General features: G+C 37.3%; 1 protein-coding gene and 2 long non-coding RNA genes across 10 annotated transcripts in view; 2 read left to right on the forward strand and 1 right to left on the reverse strand.

Moving 5' to 3' along the window:
* The window catches only part of unm_sa1614 (un-named sa1614), a 50,213-nt gene extending 25,964 nt beyond the window's left edge, over window positions 1–24,249 (forward strand). Inside the window, exons 11-28 of the mRNA XM_022682443.2 lie at window positions 180–249; window positions 363–450; window positions 1,027–1,075; window positions 4,456–4,619; window positions 4,689–4,822; window positions 5,245–5,336; window positions 6,800–6,986; window positions 7,140–7,225; window positions 8,690–8,805; window positions 9,651–9,718; window positions 13,226–13,333; window positions 13,462–13,690; window positions 14,275–14,454; window positions 16,272–16,335; window positions 16,565–16,629; window positions 18,530–18,726; window positions 20,324–20,446; window positions 21,721–24,249. Coding sequence (XP_022538164.2) covers window positions 180–249; window positions 363–450; window positions 1,027–1,075; window positions 4,456–4,619; window positions 4,689–4,822; window positions 5,245–5,336; window positions 6,800–6,986; window positions 7,140–7,225; window positions 8,690–8,805; window positions 9,651–9,718; window positions 13,226–13,333; window positions 13,462–13,690; window positions 14,275–14,454; window positions 16,272–16,335; window positions 16,565–16,629; window positions 18,530–18,726; window positions 20,324–20,446; window positions 21,721–21,795 — 2,095 coding nt within the window. The 3' untranslated portion in view covers window positions 21,796–24,249. The remainder of the gene's footprint in view (window positions 1–179; window positions 250–362; window positions 451–1,026; window positions 1,076–4,455; window positions 4,620–4,688; window positions 4,823–5,244; window positions 5,337–6,799; window positions 6,987–7,139; window positions 7,226–8,689; window positions 8,806–9,650; window positions 9,719–13,225; window positions 13,334–13,461; window positions 13,691–14,274; window positions 14,455–16,271; window positions 16,336–16,564; window positions 16,630–18,529; window positions 18,727–20,323; window positions 20,447–21,720) is intronic.
* LOC125787510 (uncharacterized) lies at window positions 14,383–15,616 on the reverse strand. Of its 2 annotated transcripts, none has more exons than XR_007429405.1 (3): window positions 15,232–15,262; window positions 14,570–14,684; window positions 14,383–14,521 (listed from the first exon to the last, which is right to left on the reverse strand). It is a non-coding gene; the product is annotated as an uncharacterized LOC125787510 (long non-coding RNA). The 2 variants fall into 2 exon arrangements; XR_007429406.1 differs by lacking the exon at window positions 15,232–15,262 and adding an exon at window positions 15,569–15,616 and having other exon boundaries at window positions 14,389–14,521; window positions 14,570–14,631.
* Window positions 16,885–18,347, forward strand: LOC125787505 (uncharacterized). 7 transcript variants are annotated; one of them, XR_007429395.1, is made up of 5 exons: window positions 16,885–17,057; window positions 17,089–17,253; window positions 17,303–17,383; window positions 17,463–17,543; window positions 18,333–18,347. It is a non-coding gene; the product is annotated as an uncharacterized LOC125787505 (long non-coding RNA). The 7 variants fall into 7 exon arrangements; XR_007429394.1 differs by lacking the exon at window positions 18,333–18,347 and adding an exon at window positions 18,143–18,157; XR_007429391.1 differs by lacking the exon at window positions 18,333–18,347 and adding an exon at window positions 17,813–17,830.
* Window positions 24,250–25,988: the final 1,739 nt, after the last annotated feature.

Genomic DNA, 25,988 nt, shown 5'->3' on the forward strand with positions numbered 1-25,988 from the left:
AACTCCGCGATGAGGTCATGTGACCGAGAAAAACTAAAACCTAAAAACTCACTGATCCTCCTGTTTCTTTTATTGCAGTCCGGATGCAGGAGTTTTATCACTAAAGAGTAGAAGTGTGAAATATTTTACACAATAAAACAGAGTTGATGTTGTGATGTTATTTCTCTTCTTTACTCCAGATTGAGGAAGATGTGGCAGAAGAGGAAGTGCAGCGTCCACAACTGCTATCTCACCATCGCTCACGCCACTGTAAGATCCGCTGCATTTATTCATCAGTTAAATAAATAAATGTGGATGATCATGTGCTCTATCTCTCCCTCTCTCCCTCTCTCTCTCTCTCTCTCTCTCTTTCTCTCCTTCAGCCTAATAAATCTCCGGCTAAGCTGAATCTGTTGACGTGTCAGGTTAAACCCAGTGTGGAGGATAAGAAATGCTTCGACCTCATCTCTCGTGAGTTACAGCTGAATACAGAACATTAAAAAATCATCATATAAAACACTGAATTTAAATTAAATATCATTATTTGTACTTTCTTGTATATATACTTCTAACGCTCAGTCACTTTATATTTATAGGTACTATTCACTTTACTGTATTAAAAATCACCAGGTGTTGAGTTGTTTAGATGACATTTATTGCATTTTTATCTTTTTATCTTTTATTAAATATATTTATTCTCATATCTATATCTGATATGTTATTGCTGCTTTTGGTGCTTCAGTTTCCCCCCGGGGATGAATAAAGTTCTGAATCTGAATTAAAACGAGTGTTTGATGATAAGTTCAGGCTGCTCTGCGGCTCGGTGTGTATTTTAGTGAGTGTGATCTGAGGTGTGTTAACGCCTCTCGTGTTTTACTGGGTGTGAGAGTTTTAATCCTGAACACTGGATCAGTCTTAAAGAGACTGGAAGTGTTTAAGAGTACTTTTAAAACGTGCTTTGTGTTGCAGCCTCTTTTTAGAGTGGATTAATCTGTAATTTTAGCAATTCTTCTGCTTTTAAATTAAAAGTAACATGTTTTTCTGCAGATAACCGAACTTATCACTTCCTGGCGGAGGATGAGCCGGACTGTGTGGCGTGAGTATTTTATTATTTCATCTGCTGGAGGTTAAAAAGTTAAAATCATATTTTTTTGGAATATATAAAACTCTGTGTTCAGAGCACAAAAAAAATGCAAAACAAAATTATTGCATAAATATATATATATATATATATATATATATATATATATATATATATATATATATATATATATATATATATAAATATATATACATTTGCATCAATATAAAGGCAATATGTTGGGTAAAACGTACTTTTTGTGCGTTTTTATATTTCCACTTGGGTTTGACTTCCCCTATAAAAACTCCAAACACCAAAACTCCATGCATCCATTTTCTGAAAGAGTGAATCCGCTGAAGGAGTTTGGTTTCAGGAATCATTCGCTTCTATGAGCCGATTAGTCAGCAGACTTCTTCTGAAGGAGGGATCTGTACCTGCTGTCCGGGGCGAGTCAGCAGATGAGAGAGGGAGATGTAAGAACTTTCAAATAACTGAGAGTTTCTTGTGTTACTGATTTTCTAATTCGTGTTTTGCTATTTGGCACAAGCTAACGCTAACGTGTGGAAGGTAAACGCTCAGTGTAAACATGGTGCGTGGCCAGTAACAGATTATTATTTGCATAAAAGTGACAGAGCTCTTAAACAGCTGATTCTGAAAGTGAGAGAAACTGGTAAGAATAGAGCTGATGATATATTTATCTTTATATGAGATTTATTTTGTATATTGTATGTCTATAATATGTCCCCTTTAAGTAATTTACAGACTTTTTACTGTTTTTACTTTATTTTACTGTATTTGTGCATTAAAATTTTACATTTTTCAAGTTTAATATGCAGGTTAGTTTATTGATCTGTTGGCAGACTGGACCAGTGTTGTTATTTATGCTTTAAAGAGGTTCTTTTTCTGCAATATTTATTACATTACTCACTTATCAAGCTGCACTGGATTTACTGTGTATCACTATTTATTTTTTCTATGTGTAAAACTGTTTATTTATGTTTATTTAAAATATTAGTTTGTCACAAAGTACAGAAATCACTTTTACTGTAAAGTCTGTAAAATGAATGAAGGTTTTCTGTACTTTTCACAATTTTATAATCTTAATTTAGTCTCTGATTTGGATTAAAAAGTCTTAAAATGGAATTTAAATAGAATTTTCTCATACCTGCAGATTTCCTGTGTTATTTAAAGAGGGGAATATCAGTTTGTCTGTGTAATTTGAGGGGGAGTGTATTCTCACACTCATGTGACTCTCAGCTGAAGTGTGGACTGAATCATACAGGAGATAAAACACACACACACACACACACACACACTTCACAGTACTGATTCTGAGTGTCTGGAGGACAGAATCTTCTTTATTCTCAGTAGAAACGTCTCTAAAACATGTGATTTTCTTCTCCCAGATGTTTTTCTCTGTGATAAAAGAGCTTCTGTCTGTTTATCTCTCGCTAAAATGCTAAAATGCTAAAATGCTAAAATGCTATGACTATAATGATAATTTAGGAATTTAAGACGTTAAGTCAGGGCTGTGCGATATGACAGAAACTGATATCTCTGCTATAAGTATGATATTATTCAGTGTTAGCAGCGTTAGCATGCAGTACAGAGCCGTTATGTTTTCATGTTTTACAGTTTAGTTTATTCTGGTTTTTGCAAAACATATGTTTATATTACAAAGTGTAGTGACACGAAACAATTAATCATCCAAAATTTCACTATATATATATATATATATATATATACAGCTCATTTCTCAGTTATATATTTGTTTATCTGCTTGTGGTTTTATGGGTCTTTTGCTGCATGATTGATTAAATTAGTGCTGATCTGCAGTAAAGCGCAGTACTGCAGCAGCAGCAGCGCAGTTTTAAATGCAGGAGTGAAGCTGCAGATATTGATTGGATGTGTGTGGGTTTTCATGCATGTTAAGGGCGTAAACATGCACTGTTGCATTTATCATGCATTTATTATGCATAGCAGTGCTATTCAGAATAAAAATAAAAATCAGGAACAGAATAATAATACAGCAGTAGTGTATTACTCATGTGTAACGTTTAGCAACACGCCAGACGTCTCAGCATGTTGTAGAGAGGTGTAGAGCTTCCTCCTGTGATAATCCATCCCATAATAACTACAGTTGTTGCAGATTGTGGCTGTGCCGTCAAAGAAAATTTGAATATATGTAAAAATCATGGTCAAATAGCTTTAGAATAAGACTACCTTTATAAAGGGTTTATACATGGTTTACAGTTTATTAATGGTTACTAATTAGGTTGTAAATGCCTTAAAAATCATTAATAATCAGTTATAAGACATACGTAGAAAGGGAAAAAACATTTATAAACCCTTTATAAAGGTAGTCTTATTTTAAAGTGGCGAATTCTCTGTGATAAGTTCAGCTGCAGCCAGAACTCATTCATAACTCTTGATATATATATATATATTCTGATTTATATTATTCTGGATTAAAGAGAAACTTAACGTGAAGCATGGCTCTGTAATGCATTCATATCCCTTATAAAGTGTAAACTGTTCAGACAGATTTAGGTCAAGTTTAAAAGATTTACAGTGTGAACAGCCTAAAATAAATATCAGATTTGGTCAAAAAGGTGGAATTTGGGCCTCTTTTACCTGCTGTGTGAACGTAGCCTTATTAAACCACTTCTGACACCAATCTTTTCATCTAAAATATCAATATTGTGTTTTTTTTAAGTTTGATATAGTATTGCAAAGCTGATGTGTTATATATATATATAGGTGTTGGAGAATGAAACTGAAACACCTGGTTTTAGAGCACAATAATTGATTGTGGTGACGGACAGTTCTGGTGGAAACAGGAGAGTTGAGGTGAACATTGAATTCTGCGTGATTTGATCAGCCGTGGTTTTATGTTTTTTTGGATACAATCCGGGTTAGCACCCGAACATCCCTTTCAGACAGCTTCCTCTTACAGCGTCCACAGTTAATCCTGTTGGATGTTGTTGGTTCTTCTTGGTGGTATGCTGACGTTACCCTGGATACCGTGGCTCTTGATGCATCACAAAGACTTGCTGTCTTGGTCACAGATGCTCCAGCAAGACGTGCACCAACAATTTGTCCTCTTTTGAACTCTGGTATGTCTCCCATAATGTTGTGTGCATTGTAATATTTAGAGCAGAACTGTGCTCTTACCCTGCTAATTGAACCTTCACACTCTTACAGCTCTTACTGGTGCAATGTGCAATTAATGAAGATTGAACACCAGGCTGCTCCAATTTAGCCATGAAACCTAAAATCCCACACTAAAATGATGACAGGTGTTTCAGTTTCATTCTCCAACCCCTGTAGATGTATATATATGTGTGTATATATGTGTGTATATATGTGTGTGTATATGTGTGTGTGTGTTGTAGGTGGATCTCGGTGCTGATGAACAGTAAGCAGGAGGCTCTGAACGTGGCTCTGGATGAGAGGAGGGCGGGTGGAGAGAGCAGTGTGGAGGATTTAACTCGCTCCATCACGGAGGACGTTCTCCGGATGCCGGGGAATAACGTCTGCTGTGACTGTGGAGCTCCAGGTAACAACACAGTTTATAATGATGAACTCTAAACTCTGGTGTAAAATGTACCCTGTGTTTTATCATCAGATCCTTCCTGGATTTCCACTAATCTGGGGATCCTGACGTGTATCGAGTGTTCAGGGATTCATCGAGAGATGGGCGTCCATCACTCCCGGATTCAGTCCCTCTCTCTCGATAAACTGGGAACTTCTGAACTGCTGGTGAGCTGATTCTCACAACTTCCACAAATTTAACTTTATTGATCATAATTATACTTATAACATGCTCTACATTTACAGCATACAGCTTACAGATCACTTAAAAATGATGAGTTTTCTTGATTTTATCAAATTAAAAACCTCTAGAATATAATCAAGAGGAAGATGGAAAATCCAAAAGCAGTGTGTAAGACTGGTGGAGGAGAACATGATGCCAAGATGCATGAAATTAAAACTGTGATTAAAAACTTTAGAGTTTAGGAGAAATAAGGACTTATAGAAATAACAGACTTTTTTTTGGCTAATTGTCTTTCTGTCTCTTTCTGTCTCGTTTTGTCTTGTTTTTTCTATTTGTGTCCCCTTTTGTCTCTGTGTCTCTGTCTCTGTGTCTCTGTCTCTGTGTCTCTGTGTCTCTGTGTGTTTAGTTGGCGAGGAATGTGGGGAACTCAGGGTTTAATGAGATTGTGGAGGCCAATCTCCCCAGTCCCTCTCTAAAACCAACTGCAGAAAGTGACATGTGAGTTCATCTTCATCCCTCCATTCCTCCATCCCTTCATCACTCTATCAATCCATCTCTCCATCACTCCATCACTCCATCACTCTATCACTCTATCACTCCATTCCTTCATCACTCTATCAATCCATCTCTCCATCACTCCATCACTCCATCACTCTATCACTCCATTCCTTCATCCTTCCATCACTCTATCACTTCATCCCTCCATCTCTCCATCACTCCATCACTCCATCACTCTATCACTCTATCACTCCATTCCTTCATCACTCTATCAATCCATCTCTCCATCACTCCATCACTCCATCACTCTATCACTCCATTCCTTCATCCCTTCATCACTCTATCAATCCATCTCTCCATCACTCCATCACTCTATCACTCCATTCCTTCATCCTTCCATCACTCTATCACTTCATCCCTCCATCTCTCCAACTCTCCATCACTTCATCCCTCCATCTCTCCATCTCTCCATCACTTCATCCCTCCATCTCTCCAACTCTCCATCTCTCCATCACTTCATCCCTCCATTTCAACATCATTCCATCTTTCTCTCACTCCATCTCTCCATCATCCCATCACTCCATCCCTCCATCACACATCACTTCATCCATAAGTATCATAGATACTTACTTTATTTATTCCTTCATTCATTCCTTTCTTTCTTTCTTTCTTTATTCATTCATTCATTCATTCTTTCTTTTTTCTTCATTTGTTTATTTATTCCTACCTTTCTTTCTTTCTTTCTTTCTTTTTTTCTTTCTTTCTTTCTTTCTTTCTTTCTTCATTTATTTATTAAATGTATTAATCAATTCTTTCCTTGTTCCTTTCTTTCTTTCTGTGTTGATTGATCCTGAAGGAAATGTTGATAATTATAAACTTGGATTTTTATTCAGGAAGTTAAAGTATAATTTGCTTTTACAATAAAAAAGGATCCCAAATTTAGAATAAGAGTAGAATCAAATCCCAGTGATCCAGCGGTCTAAAGCGCTGCCACTATGATGAGGAGATCACTGGTTCGAATCCCAGTTATGCAGCTTGTCATCAGCTGCCGGAGCCCCGAGAGAGCACAGTTGGTCTTGCTGTTTCTCTCTGGGTGGGTACAGTACAGTAGATGGCGCTCTCTCTTTCCCCTCATCACTCCTAGGGTGATGTGGATCAGCACAAGGCTGCGTCTGTGAGCTGATGTATCAGAACAGAGTCGCTGCGCTTTCCTCCAAGCGTTAGCGCTCTGATGCTACTCACCTAAAAAGGTTTGAAAAGAGGCGGAGTCTGACTTCACATGTATCGGAGGAGGCGTGTGCTGGTCTTCTTAATCCTCCTGGTGTTGGAGCATCACTAGTGATAGGGGGTGCTAGTGAGTGGGTTGTGTAATTAACCGTGTAAATTGGAGAGAAAATGGAAAATAAATGGGTAAAATCTGCGTAATTTTGTAATGCTGTGTGGTATTTGTGTGAAATTCTCAGGGCGATACGTAAAGACTTTATTCTGGCGAAGTATTTAGAGTGCCAGTTCGCTCAGCGCAGAGGCGGATCTGCAGATACTCTACGGCGCCGCCTGCAGGAGGCGGTTCATAGCCGCGACGTTTACAGCCTGGTGCAGCTCTACGCCGAAAAAATGGACCTGAGCCTCCCACTGCCCAGCCCACTGCAGGTACACGCCCCCCCATACAGCCAATCACACGCCTGTACAGAGCTCTGAATAGCATATCGACAGAATATCCATCCTTTAAAAGCACCAGCTCCTGTTTACACTGTATTTAATTATACTTCATATAATAATTCACTTTATCAATTTTATTTTAAGGAAAAGAGGGAGACAGCGCTGCATCTCGCCGTTTTATTGGCTGATCGGACCTCCCTGCACATGGTGGACTTCCTGGTTCACAACTGGTGAGAATTTATATATGATATATATTAATATTATATTACACACCTGGATTATGATGTGTAGACAAGCACAAGCTAAATTAATGAGGTTAATACAAGTTTAATAGGTTAATTGTGGAGATTTTGGAATAGGTCTCAATATTGGGTAAAATCGACTTGGGTAACGCAACAGGACAATGACCCCAAAACAGCAGAGCACAAGCAGTTCAGTTTGGTGGTTTGATGGTTTGTGATCATCCATCTTCCTCTTGATTATATTCCAGAGGTTTTTAATTTGATAAAATCAGAGAAACTCTTCATTTTTAGTGGTTTCTTATACAGTACTGGTTGGTTGGGATTCTCACACAGTAAAATACAGATTAAGTGGTTAGAGCCTGATTTGCACGGTTTAGTGCACTGGTGCTCGCACGGCCTCGGGGCTGAAAACGTTGATTTGTGAAGAATGGGGGAGCGAGGAGAGAGAGGAGAGAGCGGTCAGCCATTTATATAAACTATAAAACGCCTGCGAGACGAACTGCAGACCATCTGGACTCTCAGCTAAACTACCACCACGAGCTTCTGTCTTCTTTCAGCTTTAAAATAAAGAGCAGAGAGAGAGGAAGAATAGAAACAAAAACAGAAATAGGAAATAGAGCTAAAGATAGAGGGTGATGTATAACAGGAAAGAGAGAAAGAAAGAACAGGAAAGAGTTAGATTAAGGTTTACTGTGTCTGTTTTAGTGTTAACACTGTTTTTACTTTGTTTGTTTCAGTAATAATCTGGGATTATTGTGTTTGTTTCTGTAATAATCTGGGATTATTGTGTTTGTTTCAGTAATAATCTGGGGTTTACTGTGTTTGTTTCAGTAATAATCTGGAGATTGTTGTGTTTTTTAGTAATAATCTGGGATTACTGTGTTTTGTTTCAGTAATAATCTGGGATTACTGTGTTTTGTTTCAGTAATAATCTGGGATTACTGTGTTTTGTTTCAGTAATAATCTGGGGTTTACTGTGTTTGTTTCAGTAATACTCTGGAGATTATTGTGTTTTTTAGTAATAATCTGGGATTATTGTGTTTGTTTCAGTAATAATCTGGGATTACTGTGTTTTGTTTCAGTAATAATCTGGGATTACTGTGTTTTGTTTCAGTAATAATCTGGGGTTTACTGTGTTTGTTTCAGTAATAATCTGGGATTATTGTGTTTTTTAGTAATAATCTGGGATTATTGTGTTTGTTTCAGTAATAATCTGGGATTATTGTGTTTGTTTCAGTAATAATCTGGGATTATTGTGTTTGTTTCAGTAATAATCTGGGATTATTGTGTTTGTTTCAGTAATAATCTGGGATTATTGTGTTTTTTAGTAATAATCTGGGATTATTGTGTTTGTTTCAGTAATAATCTGGAGATTATTGTGTTTTTTCAGTAATAATCTGGGATTATTGTGTTTGTTTCAGTAATAATCTGGGATTATTGTGTTTGTTTCAGTAATAATCTGGATGCGCAGACCTCACGGGGGAACACTGCGCTGCATTACTGTTGTCTACACAATAAAACTGAGTGCCTTAAACTCCTGCTGAGAGCAAAGGCCAACACTCATATCAGTGAGTATTTTATTTTTTTATTCTCAAATAAAATATTTAGTCGCTTTAAAGGGGAAATATTTATCTTTTTTTACACAAGTTAGAACAGATCCATGTTCTGTATAAAACATGCTTATTTAGTTATTTACACATTAACATAAAGATCTCACCAATTCTGTTCTCACCAGTTTTAGTCTCTGACACTTTTTTTAGGGTATTTTTAGAATTTCCTATTTTATATCCATTTTACATATATTTTATTCATCTACTATGGAAATAAATGAAGAGATCACTTCAGTTTCTGAATCAGTTTCTCTGATTTTGCTATTTATAGGTTTATATTTGAGTAAAATGAACATTGTTGTTTTATTCTATAAACTACAGACAACATTTCTCCCAAATTACAAATAAAAATATTCTCATTTAGAGCATTTATTTACAGAAAATGAGAAATGGCTGAAATAACAAAAAAGATGCAGAACTTTCAGACCTCAAATAATGCAAAGAAAACAAGTTCATATTCATAAAGTTTTAAGAGTTCAGAAATAATCAATATTTGGTGGAATAACCCTGGTTGGTTTTTAATCACAGTTTTAATTTCATGAATCTTGGCATCATGTTCTCCTCCACCAGTCTTACACACTGCTTTTGGATAACTTTATGCTGCTTTACTCCTGGTGTAAAAATTCAAGCAGTTCAGTTTGGTGGTTTGATGGTTTGTGATCATCCATCTTCCTCTTGATTTTATTCCAGAGGTTTTAATTTGATAAAATCAAAGAATCTCATAATTTTTATACTTATAAAATGTAAATGATGGTGTTTTGAGAGATTTATAATAATAGAAATGATTTATTGTGTTGTGTTAGAGAATGAAGGTGGAGAGACGGGTTTGGACGTGGCTCGGAGGCTGAAGCACTCTCACTGTGAAGAGCTGGTAATACTCACGGGATTTTATTACTCTGATTAAAATTTCAAGTCAAGTAGTTTTATTATCAATACTGCATATGTACAGGACATACATAGAATTGAAATTACGTTACTCTCCTTCCCAATTTTACAGCAAGTACAGATAATGGATAATAAAGAAAAATAAAGAAAAAGGGGAGACACTATGTGTACAATACAGCAGCAGGGACACAGACATACATGAGACAGAACAAGGTGCAGTAGTGGTGGGGGTGAAATAGATATATAAATATGAGTAAAAAGAAATAAATATATAATCTAAATCTAAATGAGTGGGAGACACTATATGTACAATACAACAAAAACACAATAGACATTTGTGAGACAGAAGATAATAGTGCAATATTAATGGTGATTAAGATCAAGTGACAATATAAATAGAACCCGTATAACAGTAGTGCAATGTTGTATCTAGCTTAAGGCTGGTAAAGTTCTTAAAGTTCCCAGTTCTTGGGGAATTAAAGTGTGTATGACAGTGCAGCGTAACAGTAGTGCAGGTATTGGGTGTGTAGTGCAGGTCCTTTTACAAAAGTTACAGTACTGTGTGTGTTCTAGTGCAGAGTTTCAGTACTGTGTTGGTGGGAGGATGTGGGGTCAGGATGATGAGAGTGTGTGTGCTGTGGGCAGGATTGGGATGGGGGGTAGTGCGGGAAGAGAGTTCAGCATCCTCACAGCCTGATGGATGGGGCTGTCTCGCAGTCTGCTGGTCCTAGACCCGAGACTCCGCAGTCTCCTCCCTGATGGCAGCAGGCTGAAGAAGCTGTGTAGTGGGTGGGAGGGATCTCCTGCCAGACGGAGGGCTTTCCGCGTGAGGCGGGAGCTGTACAGGTCCTGAAGGGAGGGGAGAGAGGTGCCAACGATCTTCTCAGCTGCTCTCACGATGAGCTGGAGGGTCCTGCGGCAGGATGCTGTGCAGGCCCCGTACCACACGGTGAAACAGCTGGTCAGGATGCTCTCGATGGCCCCTCTGTAGAAAGTGGTCATGATGGGGGTGGGGGTTCCAGCTCTTCTCAGCTTGCGGAGAAAGTAGAGACGCTGGTTTGCCTTCCTGGCCAGTGATGCTGAGTTGGTGCTCCAGGAGAGGTCCTCTGTGACGTGCACACCCAGGAACTTGGTGCTGCTCACCCTCTCCACAGCAGTTCCGTTGATGGACAGAGGAGTGTGCAGTGTGTGAGTTCTCCTGAAGTCCACAACAATCTCCTTGGTCTTCTCTGTGTTCAGAGAGAGATTGTTGTGTTTGCACCAGGAGGCCAGGCGGCTCACCTCGCTCCTGTAGTGTGACTCATCGTTGTTGCTGATGAGACCCACCACCGTCGTGTCATCCGCAAACTTGACGAAGAGGTTGGAGGTGTGTTCTGGTGTGCAGTCGTGGGTCAGCAGAGTGAACAGGAGGGGGCTCAGTACACATCCTTGGGGAGCCCCTGTGTTCAGTGTGGTGATGCTGGATGTGTTGCTGCCAACCCGCACTGCCTGTGGTCTACCAGTCAGGAAGTCCAACAGCCAGTTGCACAGGGAAGTGCTCAGCCCCAGACTGTCCAGTTTGTGTATGAGCTGTTGGGGGATGATTGTGTTGAATGCTGAACTGAAGTCAACAAACAGCATTCTGACGTAGGTGTCTTTCTTGTCCAGGTGTGTGAGGGCTGAGTGGAGAACAGTGGAGATGGCATCATCGGTCGAGCGATTTGACCGATATGCAAACTGGTAGGGGTCCAGGGAGGAGGGGAGTGAAGACTTGATATGGTGCATGACTAGTCGTTCGAAGCACTTCATGAGGATGGGGGTGAGTGCAACCGGACGATAGTCGTTGAGACAGGATGGCGATGCCTTCTTAGGGACAGGGATGATGGTGGTGGCTTTGAAGCATGTGGGAACCACCGCCTGACTCAGAGAGGTGTTGTAGATGTCCGTATAAACCTCTGCGAGTTCCCAGGCACAGTCCTTCAGCACACGACCAGGAATGTTGTCAGGTCCAGGAGATTTTCGAGCATTGATCCTGCTGAATGCTCTCCTCACACTGTCTTGGGAGAGCGTTAGCACCTGGTCACCAGGAGGAGGGATGGATTTCTGGGCGGGTGTGTTGTTGAGTGGCTCGAACCTTGCGAAGAATCCATTCAGGTCGTTCAGCAGAGATGTGTCGCTGTTGCAGGTCTGTGGATGGGGTTTGTAGCCTGTGATAGACTGAATCCCTTGCCACAGGTTCCGTGTGTCTCTGCTGTCGCTGAAGCGTTGGGATATCTTCTTTGAGTACAGCCTCTTAGCTTTCCTGATGCCGCGGGACAGGTTGGCCCTGGCTGTCCTCAGGCCTGCCTGGTCTCCAGCTGTGAAGGCTGCATTTCTAGCCTTCAGGAGCTTGTGGACCTCTCCTGTCAGCCATGGTTTCTGATTAGCCCGAACAGTGATGGTCTTGAGGTCGGTTACATCATCAATGCACTTGGTGATGTAGGCAGAGACAGTTTCTGTGTACTCCTGAATGTCCGTGGAGTTGTTGTGGGTGGCAGCCTCTCTAAACATGTTTCAGTCTGTTGTGCTGAAACAGTCCTGAAGTGCCTCTGAGGAACCCTCTGGCCACACTCGTACCTGCTTCAGAACTGGTTTGGAGACTTTAACCAGTGGTCTGTAAGCTGGCATTAGCATAATGGTGAGGTGATCAGAGGCTCCCAGGTGGGAGTATTTATAATAAATACAATTTTACTTTACCTGTGCACATTACCTTACTGCAATACTTACACTTTTTCTAATCAATTACTTGAAAGTAATTAGTTGATAAATTAATTTTATCATTTTAATCTTATTCTTATCATTTTAATTTACTTTTACTATTATTATTATTATTATTATTATTATTATTATTATTATTATTTTCTTTTTCTTTGTTTTATATTTTATAAATTCTTTACTTTTTATGTGTCAATTAGTTTTTTATGGTCTTTTTAGAATGTTCAAATATTATTTTTTTTCACTTATATATTTTATTCATCTACGTATATTAAATTAAGTTGATTTACAATTAGTATTTATTTTCTTTACCATTTTTTACTATTTTGTTCCTTATTATTTCAAATCTCTTATTAAATATTTTAATCCCTTTTAAACTGTAAATGCTCTGCTGCATCGTACATAAGGGTCAACCTCAGTGTACTGTATTGCTGAGTGAAAATAAAGGTTGATTGATTGAAATGTTAAAGAAAAATCTGACAAGTGTGCACAACATTATACATTTAATAATAATAATAATAATAATAATAATAATACTAATAATAATAATAATAATACATTTATATTTATATAGCACTTTTTTAATTCTCAAAGATGCTTTACATAAAAAGATAAGGCACAAAGTAAAAGGCAAAAAAACAATAATAAGGGACACAGTCTTTAAATTAAACACAAAAATAATATAGGCAGTTTTACCAATGACAATTTATATAAAAAAAAGACTCTTATTGTTCTTATTGTTTTTATATTAATTGTTCAGATCCAGCAGTCCCAGAATAACCAGTTTAATATGCACATCCACGTGGAGTACGAGTGGAGGCTTCGGCAGGACGACCTGTACGAGAGCGACGATGATCCGGAGGAAAAGGTCTGTTTTAATCTTTATATTTATAGTTTATATTTAAAATAAATAGGTTTTAGAATGGGATTATTATTGAGATTAGATTATAAAGGTTTCAGTTGTGATTGTGAGTTTGATCGTTTGATTGTACGCAGGCGGGTCCGGTGAAGAAGGATCGGTCCAGTCGGCCGTTCAGTTTTTACCACGGCGGCTCTCAGGACCGCGGCGGCGGGATATTCAGCGTGGGGCGGAGACTCGCTCTGGGGCGGGGCGACCACAAACGGGACGTTTACAGCACCCCCAGCCCCCACACCCGCAGCCTGGACTCCCCCCCGCCCCCCCCGCCCTCATCACCCGCACCACCACTGCCCCCTAGAGTCCGGGGTAAGAAACAAGCTCGCTCAGACTGAGATAAAATTAAGATAAAATTTAACATTCATTATCTGAAAAATAAGAAGCTAATAATAATAATAATAATAATAATAATAATAATAATAATAATAATAAAAAACGAAAAGTAAACTGAATGTAAGCTAAAACATAAGCTTAAATTAAACTAAAATTGAGCTAAAACTGAAATAAATTGAAATGCATGTCAGAGTCATGTTTTTAAGCCAAATTTTACTAAAAAAATAAGCTGAATTTAAACTGAAATCAAGATCAACTAAAATAAAGAAAAATTCGGATTAAGTTAATATGAACTTTAGCTCAAATTAAACTCAAATTAAGATTAAGCTAAATTTGCTAAGCTAACAAAAAGCAAACTATAATCTAAAATAATTTAAAATTAATTAAACGTATAAAATTAAACTTAAAAAAGCTAATATGAAATTAAGTTAAGCTAATAAGATAAAAGTAAGCTCATTAAAAATGAAATTAGATTATGCTTGAAATTAAGCTACAAATGTACTAAAATTAATAATAAAAAACAAACTGAAATAAAGTTTTTAATCTGTCGTTTTTTGCAGCTCCGAATGTCCCGCCCCCTCCGCCGCCGGTCAATCCCCCGGACGGGTGGGTGGAGCCGAGCTTCAGTAAGAGGAGAACTCCGCCCCCTCCACTACTGATCCGACACAAACGAACCCATTCAGAACCGTCTCCTCAGATCCCCCTCAGTCCCCACGGAGCCTCACGTCCCGGATACGCAGGTATACACTCTATATACACACACACACACACATACACTTACATACACACACTATATACACACACACACTCTACACACACTCTACACACACTCTACACACACACACATACACTTACATACACACACTCTACACACACTCTATATACACACACACTATACACACACACACACACACACTCTACACACACTCTATATACACACACACTATACACACACACACACACACACACACTATACACACTATACACACACACACACACATACACTTACATACACACACTATATACACACTATACACACACACACACACACTATACACACACTATATACACACACACTCTACACACACTCTACACACACACACATACACTTACATACACACACTCTACACACACTCTATATACACACACTATACACACACTCTATATACACACACACTATACACACACACACACACTCTACACACACTCTATATACACACACTCTATATACACACACTATACACACACTATACACACACACACACATACACTTACATACACACACACACATACACTTACATACACACACTATACACACACTATATACACACACTATATACACACACACACACACACACACTCTACACACACTCTATATACACACACTCTATATACACACACTATACACACACTATACACACACACACACACACACATACACTTACATACACACACACACATACACTTACATACACACACTATACACACACTATACACACACACACACACACACACACTACACTTACATACACACACTATATACACACACTCTATATACACACACTCTATATACACACACTATACACACACTATACACACACTATACACACACACTATACACACACACACACATACACTTACATACACACACTATACACACACTATATACACACACTATACACACACTATACACACACACTATACACACACACACACATACACTTACATACACACACTATATACACACACACACTATACACACACTATACACACACTATACACACACTATACACACACTATACACACACTATACACACACACACATACACTTACATACACACACTATACACACACTATATACACACACTATATACACACACACTATACACACACTATATACACACACACACTATACACACACTATACACACACTATACACACACTATACACACACACACATACACTTACATACACACACTATACACACACTATATACACACACTATATACACACACACACTATACACACACTATACACACACTATACACACACTATACACACACACACACACACACACTACACACACACACACATACACTTACATACACACACTATATACACACACACACTATACACACACTATACACACACACACTATACACACACTATACACACACTATACACACACTATACACACACACTATACACACACACACACATACACTTACATACACACACTATACACACACTATACACACACTATATACACACACTATATACACACACACACTATACACACACTATACACACACTATACACACACTATATACACACACACACTATACACACACTATACACACACACTATACACACACTATACACACACTATACACACACACACACTATACACACACTATACACACACTCTACACACACTCTACACACACTCTATATACACACACACTATACACACACTATTAATACACATAAGTAAATAAGCTAAAACTAACATGATAAACTAAAGTAATCCTAATGTTTTGGTTTTGGTGTTTGGTAGATTACGGCGTGCCGGCCAGTCCGCGGGGTTTCAGTATTCAGGACTCTTCTGCTCTGAAGTGTGTGTGAGTATCATAAACCTAAATATAAATCAATACTGACCTCTGCTGGTGAGAGAGTGAATTACTCTTTATTTCAGTTCTGGATTATTATAAATATTACACTTTTATAAGTGTTATTATTTCATGTATCCTAAAATTAAACTGATCAGTTCTGCATGTATTGATTATATTGATAAATCAGATTGTTATCAGAATGTTGTTGCTGATAATAATTATAATATTATTATTTCAGCTCAGGTTCTCCAAAATTCACCACGACCCCCGCACTCAACTCCCTGTCTGAACTTCCTGAGCGAGGTGAGCCCACACCTTCATTCCTTATTCTTTTATAATATTTATTAATAACAGAGTTATAGTGTATAGTGGTGAGTTATAGTGAGTTGTGGTGAGTTACTATGGTGAGTTGTGGTGAGTTGTGGTGAGTTATAGTGGGTTATGGTGAGTCGTGGTGAGTTACTATGGTGAGTTACTATGGTGAGTTGTGGTGAGTTGTGGTGAGTTATAGTGGGTTATGGTGAGTCGTGGTGAGTTACTATGGTGAGTTACTATGGTGAGTTGTGGTGAGTTATGGTGAGTTGTGGTGAGTTGTGGTGAGTTATAGTGGGTTATGGTAAGTTGTGGTGAGTTATGGTGAGTTGTGGTGAGTTATGGTAAGTTGTGGTGAGTTAGAGGGAGTTAAAGTGAGTTGTGGAAAGTTATAGGGAGTTATGGTGAGTTGTGGTGAGGTATGGTGAGTTGTGGTGAGTTATGAGGGAGTTATGGTGAGTTGTGGTGAGTTGTTATGAGTAATGGTGAGTTGTGGTGAGTTGTGGTGAGTTATAGTGAGTTATGGTGAGTTGTGGTGAGTTATGGTAAGTTGTGGTGAGTTAGAGGGAGTTATGGTGAGTTGTGGTGAGTTATGGTAAGTTGTGGTGAGTTATAGTGAGTTATGGTGAGTTGTGGTGAGTTATGGTAAGTTGTGGTGAGTTAGAGGGAGTTATGGTGAGTTGTGGTGAGTTATGGTAAGTTGTGGTGAGTTGTTATGAGTAATGGTGAGTTGTGGTGAGTTATAGTGGGTTATGGTGAGTTGTGGTGAGTTATAGTGAGTTATGGTGAGTTGTGGTGAGTTATGGTAAGTTGTGGTGAGTTAGAGGGAGTTATGGTGAGTTGTGGTGAGTTATGGTAAGTTGTGGTGAGTTGTTATGAGTAATGGTGAGTTGTGGTGAGTTATAGTGGGTTATGGTGAGTTGTGGTGAGTTATGGTAAGTTGTGGTGAGTTGTTATGAGTAATGGTGAGTTGTGGTGAGTTATAGTGGGTTATGGTGAGTTGTGGTGAGTTATAGTGGGTTATGGTGAGTTGTGGTGAGTTATGGTAAGTTGTGGTGAGTTGTTATGAGTAATGGTGAGTTGTGGTGAGTTATAGTGGGTTATGGTGAGTTGTGGTGAGTTATAGTGGGTTATGGTGAGTTGTGGTGAGTTATGGTAAGTTGTGGTGAGTTAGAGGGAGTTATGGTGAGTTATGGTGAGTTGTTATGAGTAATGGTGAGTTGTGGTGAGTTGTGGTGAGTTTTGGTGAGTTATGGTGAGTTGTGGTGAGTTGTTATGAGTAATGGTGAGTTGTGGTGAGTTTTGATGAGTTATGGTGAGTTGTGGTGAGTTGTGGTGAGTTTTGATGAGTTATGGTGAGTTATGGTGAGTTGTGGTGAGTTGTTATGAGTAATGGTGAGTTGTGGTGAGTTGTTATGAGTAATGGTGAGTTGTGGTGAGTTGTGGTGAGTTATAGTGAGTTATGGTGAGTTGTGGTGAGTTATGGTAAGTTGTGGTGAGTTAGAGGGAGTTATGGTGAGTTATGGTGAGTTGTGGTGAGTTGTTATGAGTAATGGTGAGTTGTGGTGAGTTGTGGTGAGTTTTGGTGAGTTATGGTGAGTTGTGGTGAGTTGTGGTGAGTTGTTATGAGTAATGGTGAGTTGTGGTGAGTTGTTATGAGTAATGGTGAGTTATGGTAAGTTGTGGTGAGTTAGAGGGAGTTATGGTGAGTTATGGTGAGTTGTTATGAGTAATGGTGAGTTGTGGTGAGTTGTTATGAGTAATGGTGAGTTATGGTGAGTTGTGGTGAGTTGTTATGAGTAATGGTGAGTTGTGGTGAGTTATGAGGGATTATGGCAAGTCATGGTGAGTCGAGGTGAGTTATTCTATTTGAATTCTGTTTGCGCTGCAGGTTTCCGAGCGGATGGGGAGAGCAGCTTCCTGTATCAGACTCCTCCCATCAGCAGTTCAGGACGTCACACCAGCCAATCACCGACCTCCCCCAGATCTTTCAGCCAATCACCAACCTCCCCCCGATTCTTCAGCCTGGACTCCAACGGGAGCTCCTCCTGTCCCAGCGCTCCTCACCCCCTACCCAGACGCACCCTGGTGAGAAACTCCGCCCACCTGGATATTATAACAATACAGTATTATCACGATACGATATCACAATACAGTATTATCATAAAATGATATTATGATACGTTATAACAATACAATATTATCATGATACAATACTATGATATAGTATTACCATGATATGATATCATAAAAATACAATGTTATCAAGATATGATATTATAAACAAAATAGTATTATTATATGGTATTGTAGCGATACGATATTATCACGATACATTATAACAGTACAATATTATTAACAATAATATTAATATGATTGATATTACCACTATATGATATTATAATGATATCATAATACAATATTATCATGATACGGTATTATAACAATACAATAGTATCACAATACAGTATCTCAATGTGATTATTACGATACAATATTATCATGATATTATATAATTATGATACTATATTATCACAGTACATTAATGTAGAGATGCAGCGATATGGGAATTCTGGACTGATGCTGATATCCGATATTACACAATATTATCTATATCACATTTAAAATAAAATAGTTTAAAGTTCATACTAATTTAATTTAACTGGTTCATATCAATTAGTTTTTCTTTTTCAGTATATCCCACTTTTATCCATCAATCCCCATCCCAACATCACTGCTCCTCCCAAAATTAATATATTATCAAACATCACGCTGATCAATTTATAAAAACTAAAAACTTTTAATCAGGATATAATATTAATATGATTATAATCAGGATCAGAGTTGGAGAATATAATGAGGAATAGTGAGGAGGTTTTGAGCTGCTTTACTGAGCAGGAATGTGTTTATGATACGATGAGTTTCCAGCTGAAGCTGCATAGTTAACAGGTACGAACACGTTACATCTGCTGCACCAGCCTCAACTCATACTCACCCATACAGAAACATTTACTCAAAACACACATTCTTATATATAACCTCAATCATACCGGTTCAAAATATAGAACTAAAAATACATACAGATCTGTAAAAAAATAAGAGAGCACTTAAAATGATGAGTTTCTTTGATTTTACCAAATTAAAAACCTCTGGAATAAAATCAAGAGGAAGATGGATGATCACAAACCATCAAACCACCAAACTGAACTGCTTGAATTTTTGCATCAGGAGTAAAGCAGCATAAAGTTATCCAAAAGCAGTGTGTAAGACTGGTGGAGGAGAACATGATGCCAAGATGCATGAAATAAAAACTGTGATTAAAAACCAACCAGGATTATTCCACCAAATATTGATTATTTCTGAACTCTTAAAACTTTATGAATATGAACTTGTTTTCTTTGCATTATTTGAGGTCTGAAAGTTCTGCATCTTTTTTGTTATTTCAGTCATTTCTCATTTTCTGTAAATAAATGCTCTAAATGAGAATATTTTTATTTGGAATTTGGGAGAAATGTTGTCTGTAGTTTATAGAATAAAACAACAATGTTCATTTTACTCAAACATAAACCTATAAATAGCAAAATCAGAGAAACTGATTCAGAAACTGAAGTGGTCTCTTATATATATATATATATATATGTATATAAATATAATTTGTGTGTGTGTGTGTGTGTGTGTGTTCCAGGTGAAGTCGAAGTTGAAGCGAGTGAAAGCTCTGTACGATTGTGAGGCTGATCATCATGATGAGCTCACGTTCAGAGAGGGGGATGTGCTGGTGGTTGTGGTGGAGGAGGATGCTGATTGGTGGGTAAGTAGTGAGTCGTCATGGTGATGCTAAAACTTCTTTTAAGTGTTTTAGAGTGAGAAAGAAATACTTTTATTTTAAACTTCGTTTAGAAAGTGTTTTGAAGTGCAGGAATGGATGTATGTTAATTAAAGCAGGTAAAATATATATGAGATATATTGGGTTTATATTGTCTGAAATCAGATAAAATTTTAACTAAATGTATGAAAACACTATTATTTTTGTGTTTGTATTTTCCATTCTGTCCCAGCTTTTTAGGAGAGGCTCTCTCTCTCTGTTTGTCTGTCTGTCTGTCTCTCCTCTGTCTCTCTCTCTCTCTCTGTCTGTCTGTCTCTGTCTCTCTCTCTCTCTGTAGAACAGATGGAAGTGATTGGAGTGGGTCTTTGTGTTTTATTCTGTTTCTGTATTAAGGAGAGAGAGAGAGAGAGAGAGAGAGAGAGCAGTCTGAGCATCTCCAGAGGGTTTAAATGAAACCCTGCAGATACAGAACCAACAGACCATCAGCAGAATAACCCAGCAGAGCAGCAGCTTCATTGTGCAGCTGGATTTAGGGTGTCAGTGTCTCTTTGCTATCATAACGACAGGAAAAGTATACCTTACCTTGTGCGTCTCAAAATGTAAAAAGTCATGCACTTATACTCTCTTAATTATTCATGGGTGTGGTTAATTATCTTTTGGGTGTAACATGAAATAATAAACCAATCAGAGTGTCTCAATCTTGCTCATCATTCCCTTTAAGAGTAGATCAGATGAGCTCTGACTTTGGTGGATTGCTATTGTAACGGTGCAGCTACCTGGACGTGTCCAACAAACTCTTCTCAGCAGAGGAAACTGAGCTGCTGGTTGACGCTGTGAAGGAGCTCCAGCAGCTCATTTACGGGAACAGCAATGTTATTTTATTTACTATTCTGTTTATTGTTGATGTAAAAGTTGGGTTTGTGTTGCTGTGTGTTCATGTGTGTGTAATAAGTGGGGGTGTACGCTCGTTTCGGCACGGCGCCTGTGTTACCGAGATAGCGATGAACGTCTGACTGTTGGCGTCTGTCTAGGTTGTATTCAGTCAGTGGAGCTCCTGTGTTTTCTGTTACCAAGATAAACAAGATAAAACTCCAGAAATGTACCTGAACACACCTCATTTCCAGAACACCACGCCCATCACTGTAGATATATTCAGAAGCATGGGTAACACAATGCCCCTATCACTAGAACTGTTATTAGCATTAGCATTGCATTAGCTAAATGTGTCTCTGAGGATCTGTTTTCCTGTTTCTCTTCAGCACGGTTACGTCGAGGGACAACCAGAGAAGACCGGTCTCTTCCCAGCGTCCTTCGTCTCTCCAATGTCCCAATAAAGACATGAAGACAAAGATCCAGAGCGAGTGGAGACAGCTGTGTGAGAGATCTGATTTGACGGTCATGTTGTGTAAAATCAGTGTTATAATGAGATGCACGGCTTTAAAACTCAGAACCAGACGATTCTGAACCGGAAACACTGGATACTTTTCCACCGCAGAGCTAAACGGCTGCTGAAGCCACGCCGTACCGAACCGCGTTAGCGCCGATCCGTTAGCCTGGTTACAGGTTCTGATTTTATTAGCAATGCTGCTCCGGGGATCATCCAACATAACTAAACGTGCTGGTGACCAGGTTCATCTAACATCGCTAACGCAGTGTTAGCAATGCTGTTGAACAGGCTAATCCAACAGTGCTAATGCAATAATAACATGATAATAACCAGGCTCATGCTAACATTATGAACATGGTGTTAGCATGCTGTCCACCAGGGTCATCCTGTGTTGCTAACATGACATTAGCAATGCTTGCAACCTAGCTCATCCAATCACGCTAATGCATCGTTAGCATGCTGACAAGCGTGAGCATCCAACATAACTAAGCATGCTAGTGACCATGTTCATCTAACATGCTCACTAGCATAGCAATGCTGGTGACCAAAATAATCCAATTTGGTTAATATAGCATTAGCATTAGCCACCGACAAGGCTCATCCAACATCACTAATGTACAACGGTGCTTAAAAGTTTGCGAATCTTTTATAATTTTCTACATTTTTGAACATTGTTGTTTTATTCTATAAACTACAGACAACATTTCTCCCAAACTACAAATAAAAATATTCTCATTTAGAGCATTTATTTACAGAAAATGAGAAATGACTGAAATAATAAAAAAGATGCAGAACTTTCAGACCTCAAATAATGCAAAGAAAACAAGTTCATATTCATAAAGTTTTAAGAGTTCAGAAATAATCAATATTTGGTGGAATAATCCTGGTTGGTTTTTAATCACAGTTTTTTTTTCATGCATCTTGGCATCATGTTCTCCTCCACCAGTCTTACACACTGCTTTTGGATAACTTTATGCTGCTTTACTCCTGGTGCAAAAATTCTCTTTTTAAAAAACTCTTTTTAGAGTTCTTATTTTAGCATGTTTTGTTGCAATTTGTTGTTAATTTGTTGTTTTTATCTCAGTGTGAACAGAAATATCGTCAACAAAAGAGGGGAAGGAAATGTCTACATATGGGCGGGGCCTAACAGGCTTTCACTCGTGTAAAGTTCACAAGTGTTCCTCAGAGCGAGAGGAAGGAACCTTAAACAAAGAAAAGACTCAAAAAGGGGAAACTCCTTCTCATCTGCTCAAACTAATAATACGACAATAGCAGAAAGAAATTATAAATAAATCCACAGTTTATTAATCAGTCTATTAAAACCACACTTTTATTTAGATCCTTAAAAGTTTTTATGTAACTGATTAATAATAGAAATGTTAGGATTATTATCTGTGATCACATTAGTGTGAATATCGTTGCTGCCAAGAAAAAAACTTTTTACTCTTAGATATAAAGTGAATCCAGCAGTTGTTTTTCACATTGCATTAATATTCCTTGATTTACAATTTATTTATTTTTTTAGTTTTTTTGTCTGACAGCAGTGATTAGTAAAGAACTCCATGCTTTCTGCATACATTACCATTTTAGAAAAAGAACAACTCCAGATTTTTATGCTTATTTTGCTTATTTAAGCTCGGAACTGCTTGAATTTTTACACCAGGAGTAAAGCAGCATAAAGTTATCCAAAAGCAGTGTGTAAGACTGGTGGAGGAGAACATGATGCCAAGATGCATGAAAAAAACTGTGATTAAAAACCAACCAGGGTTATTCCACCAAATATTGATTATTTCTGAACTCTTAAAACTTTATGAATATGAACTTGTTTTCTTTGCATTATTTGAGGTCTGAAAGTTCTGCATATTTTTTGTTATTTCAGTCATTTCTCATTTTCTGTAAATAAATGCTCTAAATGAGAATATTTTTATTTGGAATTTGGGAGAAATGTTGTCTGTAGTTTATAGAATAAAACAACAATGTTCATTTTACTCAAACATAAACCTATAAATAGCAAAATCAGAGAAACTGATTCAGAAACTGAAGTGATCTCTTCATTTTTTACAGAGCTGTAAATAAAACAAATTAGAATTTTACAAAAACTGGACATCAGATCAGTTCAGAAAGATAAAACATAAAACTGTGTAATTTGTTCTACGATTTTGCCAAATTTTGGACTTTGGTTGTTGAAAATGTGACTTGTAAATAAGTCTATTTTTTTTGGTAAATTTTATTTCAAAGTTTACAGGCACTTTTCAGTTATAAACAAGCTCACTATTCCCCATTAGAATGGAGTCGATATTTTGTTGCTAACTGAAAAAAACAAATCGTAATAAAGAACTTGACTTACTATAATAATTATTATTATTATTATTGACTTTATTGCGCACTAATGTACATAGAGGTCTGATACAATATTTACTATAAGTCAAGCCTGTGAGTCCAAAGATATCAGTATTTCTTATATCAATTTTGGAGGATTGAGAAATATAAAAAAAATATAATGGTAGCATTTTATAATAATTAAGGATACCTGACTTAATAGTACTTGACAACTGAATCCAAATTAATTATTAATTGACCATAGTTAAGACATTATTAATCATTATAAAATGATAAACTGATGTATAAATACAATTTAGTATTTAGTATTATGTTTAATAATGTCTTAATACGTGTGAATTAATAATTATTCAATACATTGTTTAACCATTTAACAATGTTTATTATTGTTCTGAGCAATGTTAATTAATGCATCATTATTGTAACGTATTACCAAAATAAAAAATAAAATTAGCATCACCACTGCCAAGCCAAGTTTAATAATATTTATTTATACGCAAACATATGGTGACGGCAATTACCTTCCAATTAAATTATTAAAATAGTTTTAAGGCTTGGAGGAAAAAAAAGGGTTGCAGGGTAAAAAAAAAAAAAAAAAAGAAATAGTAAATGCACAATTTTAATATTTCTGTATTCTGTTTTTTATGGATTTTAAAGGGGAATACTTTGTTCCATTCCATTGTTTTTCCTAAAATAATAAAAAAAGTCCATACTGATGATTTCTAGTGATTATATAAACACAAGGCTTTATTCAAGACAGACCACAGCTTTGCCATTTCAAAAATGTCAAATAAAAAAAGGCAAAAATGGCACAAAGTTGTTTACAAAGGTGCTCGCACGTGATTTGGTACTTCATCCATCGTCTGATACAATACGGGGACATTCTCACATTCAGGTTTAGATTATCTGAGCATGTGTGTAAAATCTGCTTTTCTCATTAAAGTGCACTGTGAGGACCAGACCTGGAAAAAAAATGCTTAGTGGGGACCCGGGCCCGTCCAGGTCTAAACACAACAAAGCTGCGTTAAATTTAGCTCTGATGTCGAATGTTGGACGTTGGGAATTACTTTACCCCAGAGCTCACTGCATTCCAATTATACAGTACATCTCAACGTTAGCATAGTTAGCATTGTCCCAGGTTAGCATAATCATAACATGGTTTGAGTACACATATTTTTACAATTTATTAATGCATTTTTACTACCAAACTATTAAATTAACATTATATAAAAATGTTGTATTATTATACAGTTTATTATCACTTCTATTCTCTATTAATGTTAAAACTGTTTAATAATGTTTAACCACGATCTGTGAAAGTCCCAGATAACAATTTCAGGTTAGTGGAATGTTTTCTAAACGTTAAGTTAACGCTCTTAGAACATTCAAATCAGTTCAATCATGTACTTTTCTGTACATTCTTAAAATGTTTTAATTTAGTTTTTAAATGTTCTGGTAATGTCCCTTCTTGTGTCAATGTTTTTAGTTTTTAGAATGTTACTTTTAACATTTTTAAAATGTTAGTTTTCGTTTATCTGGGAATGTTATGTGAGAAACATTTTAATTACGTTGTGATACAAACCTTTACTATGCACATCCAAACAGCGTGGAAACATCTCAGCAGAGAACGTTATAATAACGTTTAGGAACATTCTGAATATGTGACATAATCCCAAATCCAAGTACAATTTTCCTTACATAACGTTCCCAGCTAGATGAAAACTAACGTTATAGAAATGTTAAAAGTGAAATTGTAAAAACTAAAAATTAAAACATTGACCCAAGAAGTGACATTACCAG

Source organism: Astyanax mexicanus, chromosome 24 (genome assembly GCF_023375975.1).
Source record: "Astyanax mexicanus isolate ESR-SI-001 chromosome 24, AstMex3_surface, whole genome shotgun sequence".
NCBI classification, from domain to species: Eukaryota; Metazoa; Chordata; class Actinopteri; order Characiformes; family Acestrorhamphidae; genus Astyanax; species Astyanax mexicanus.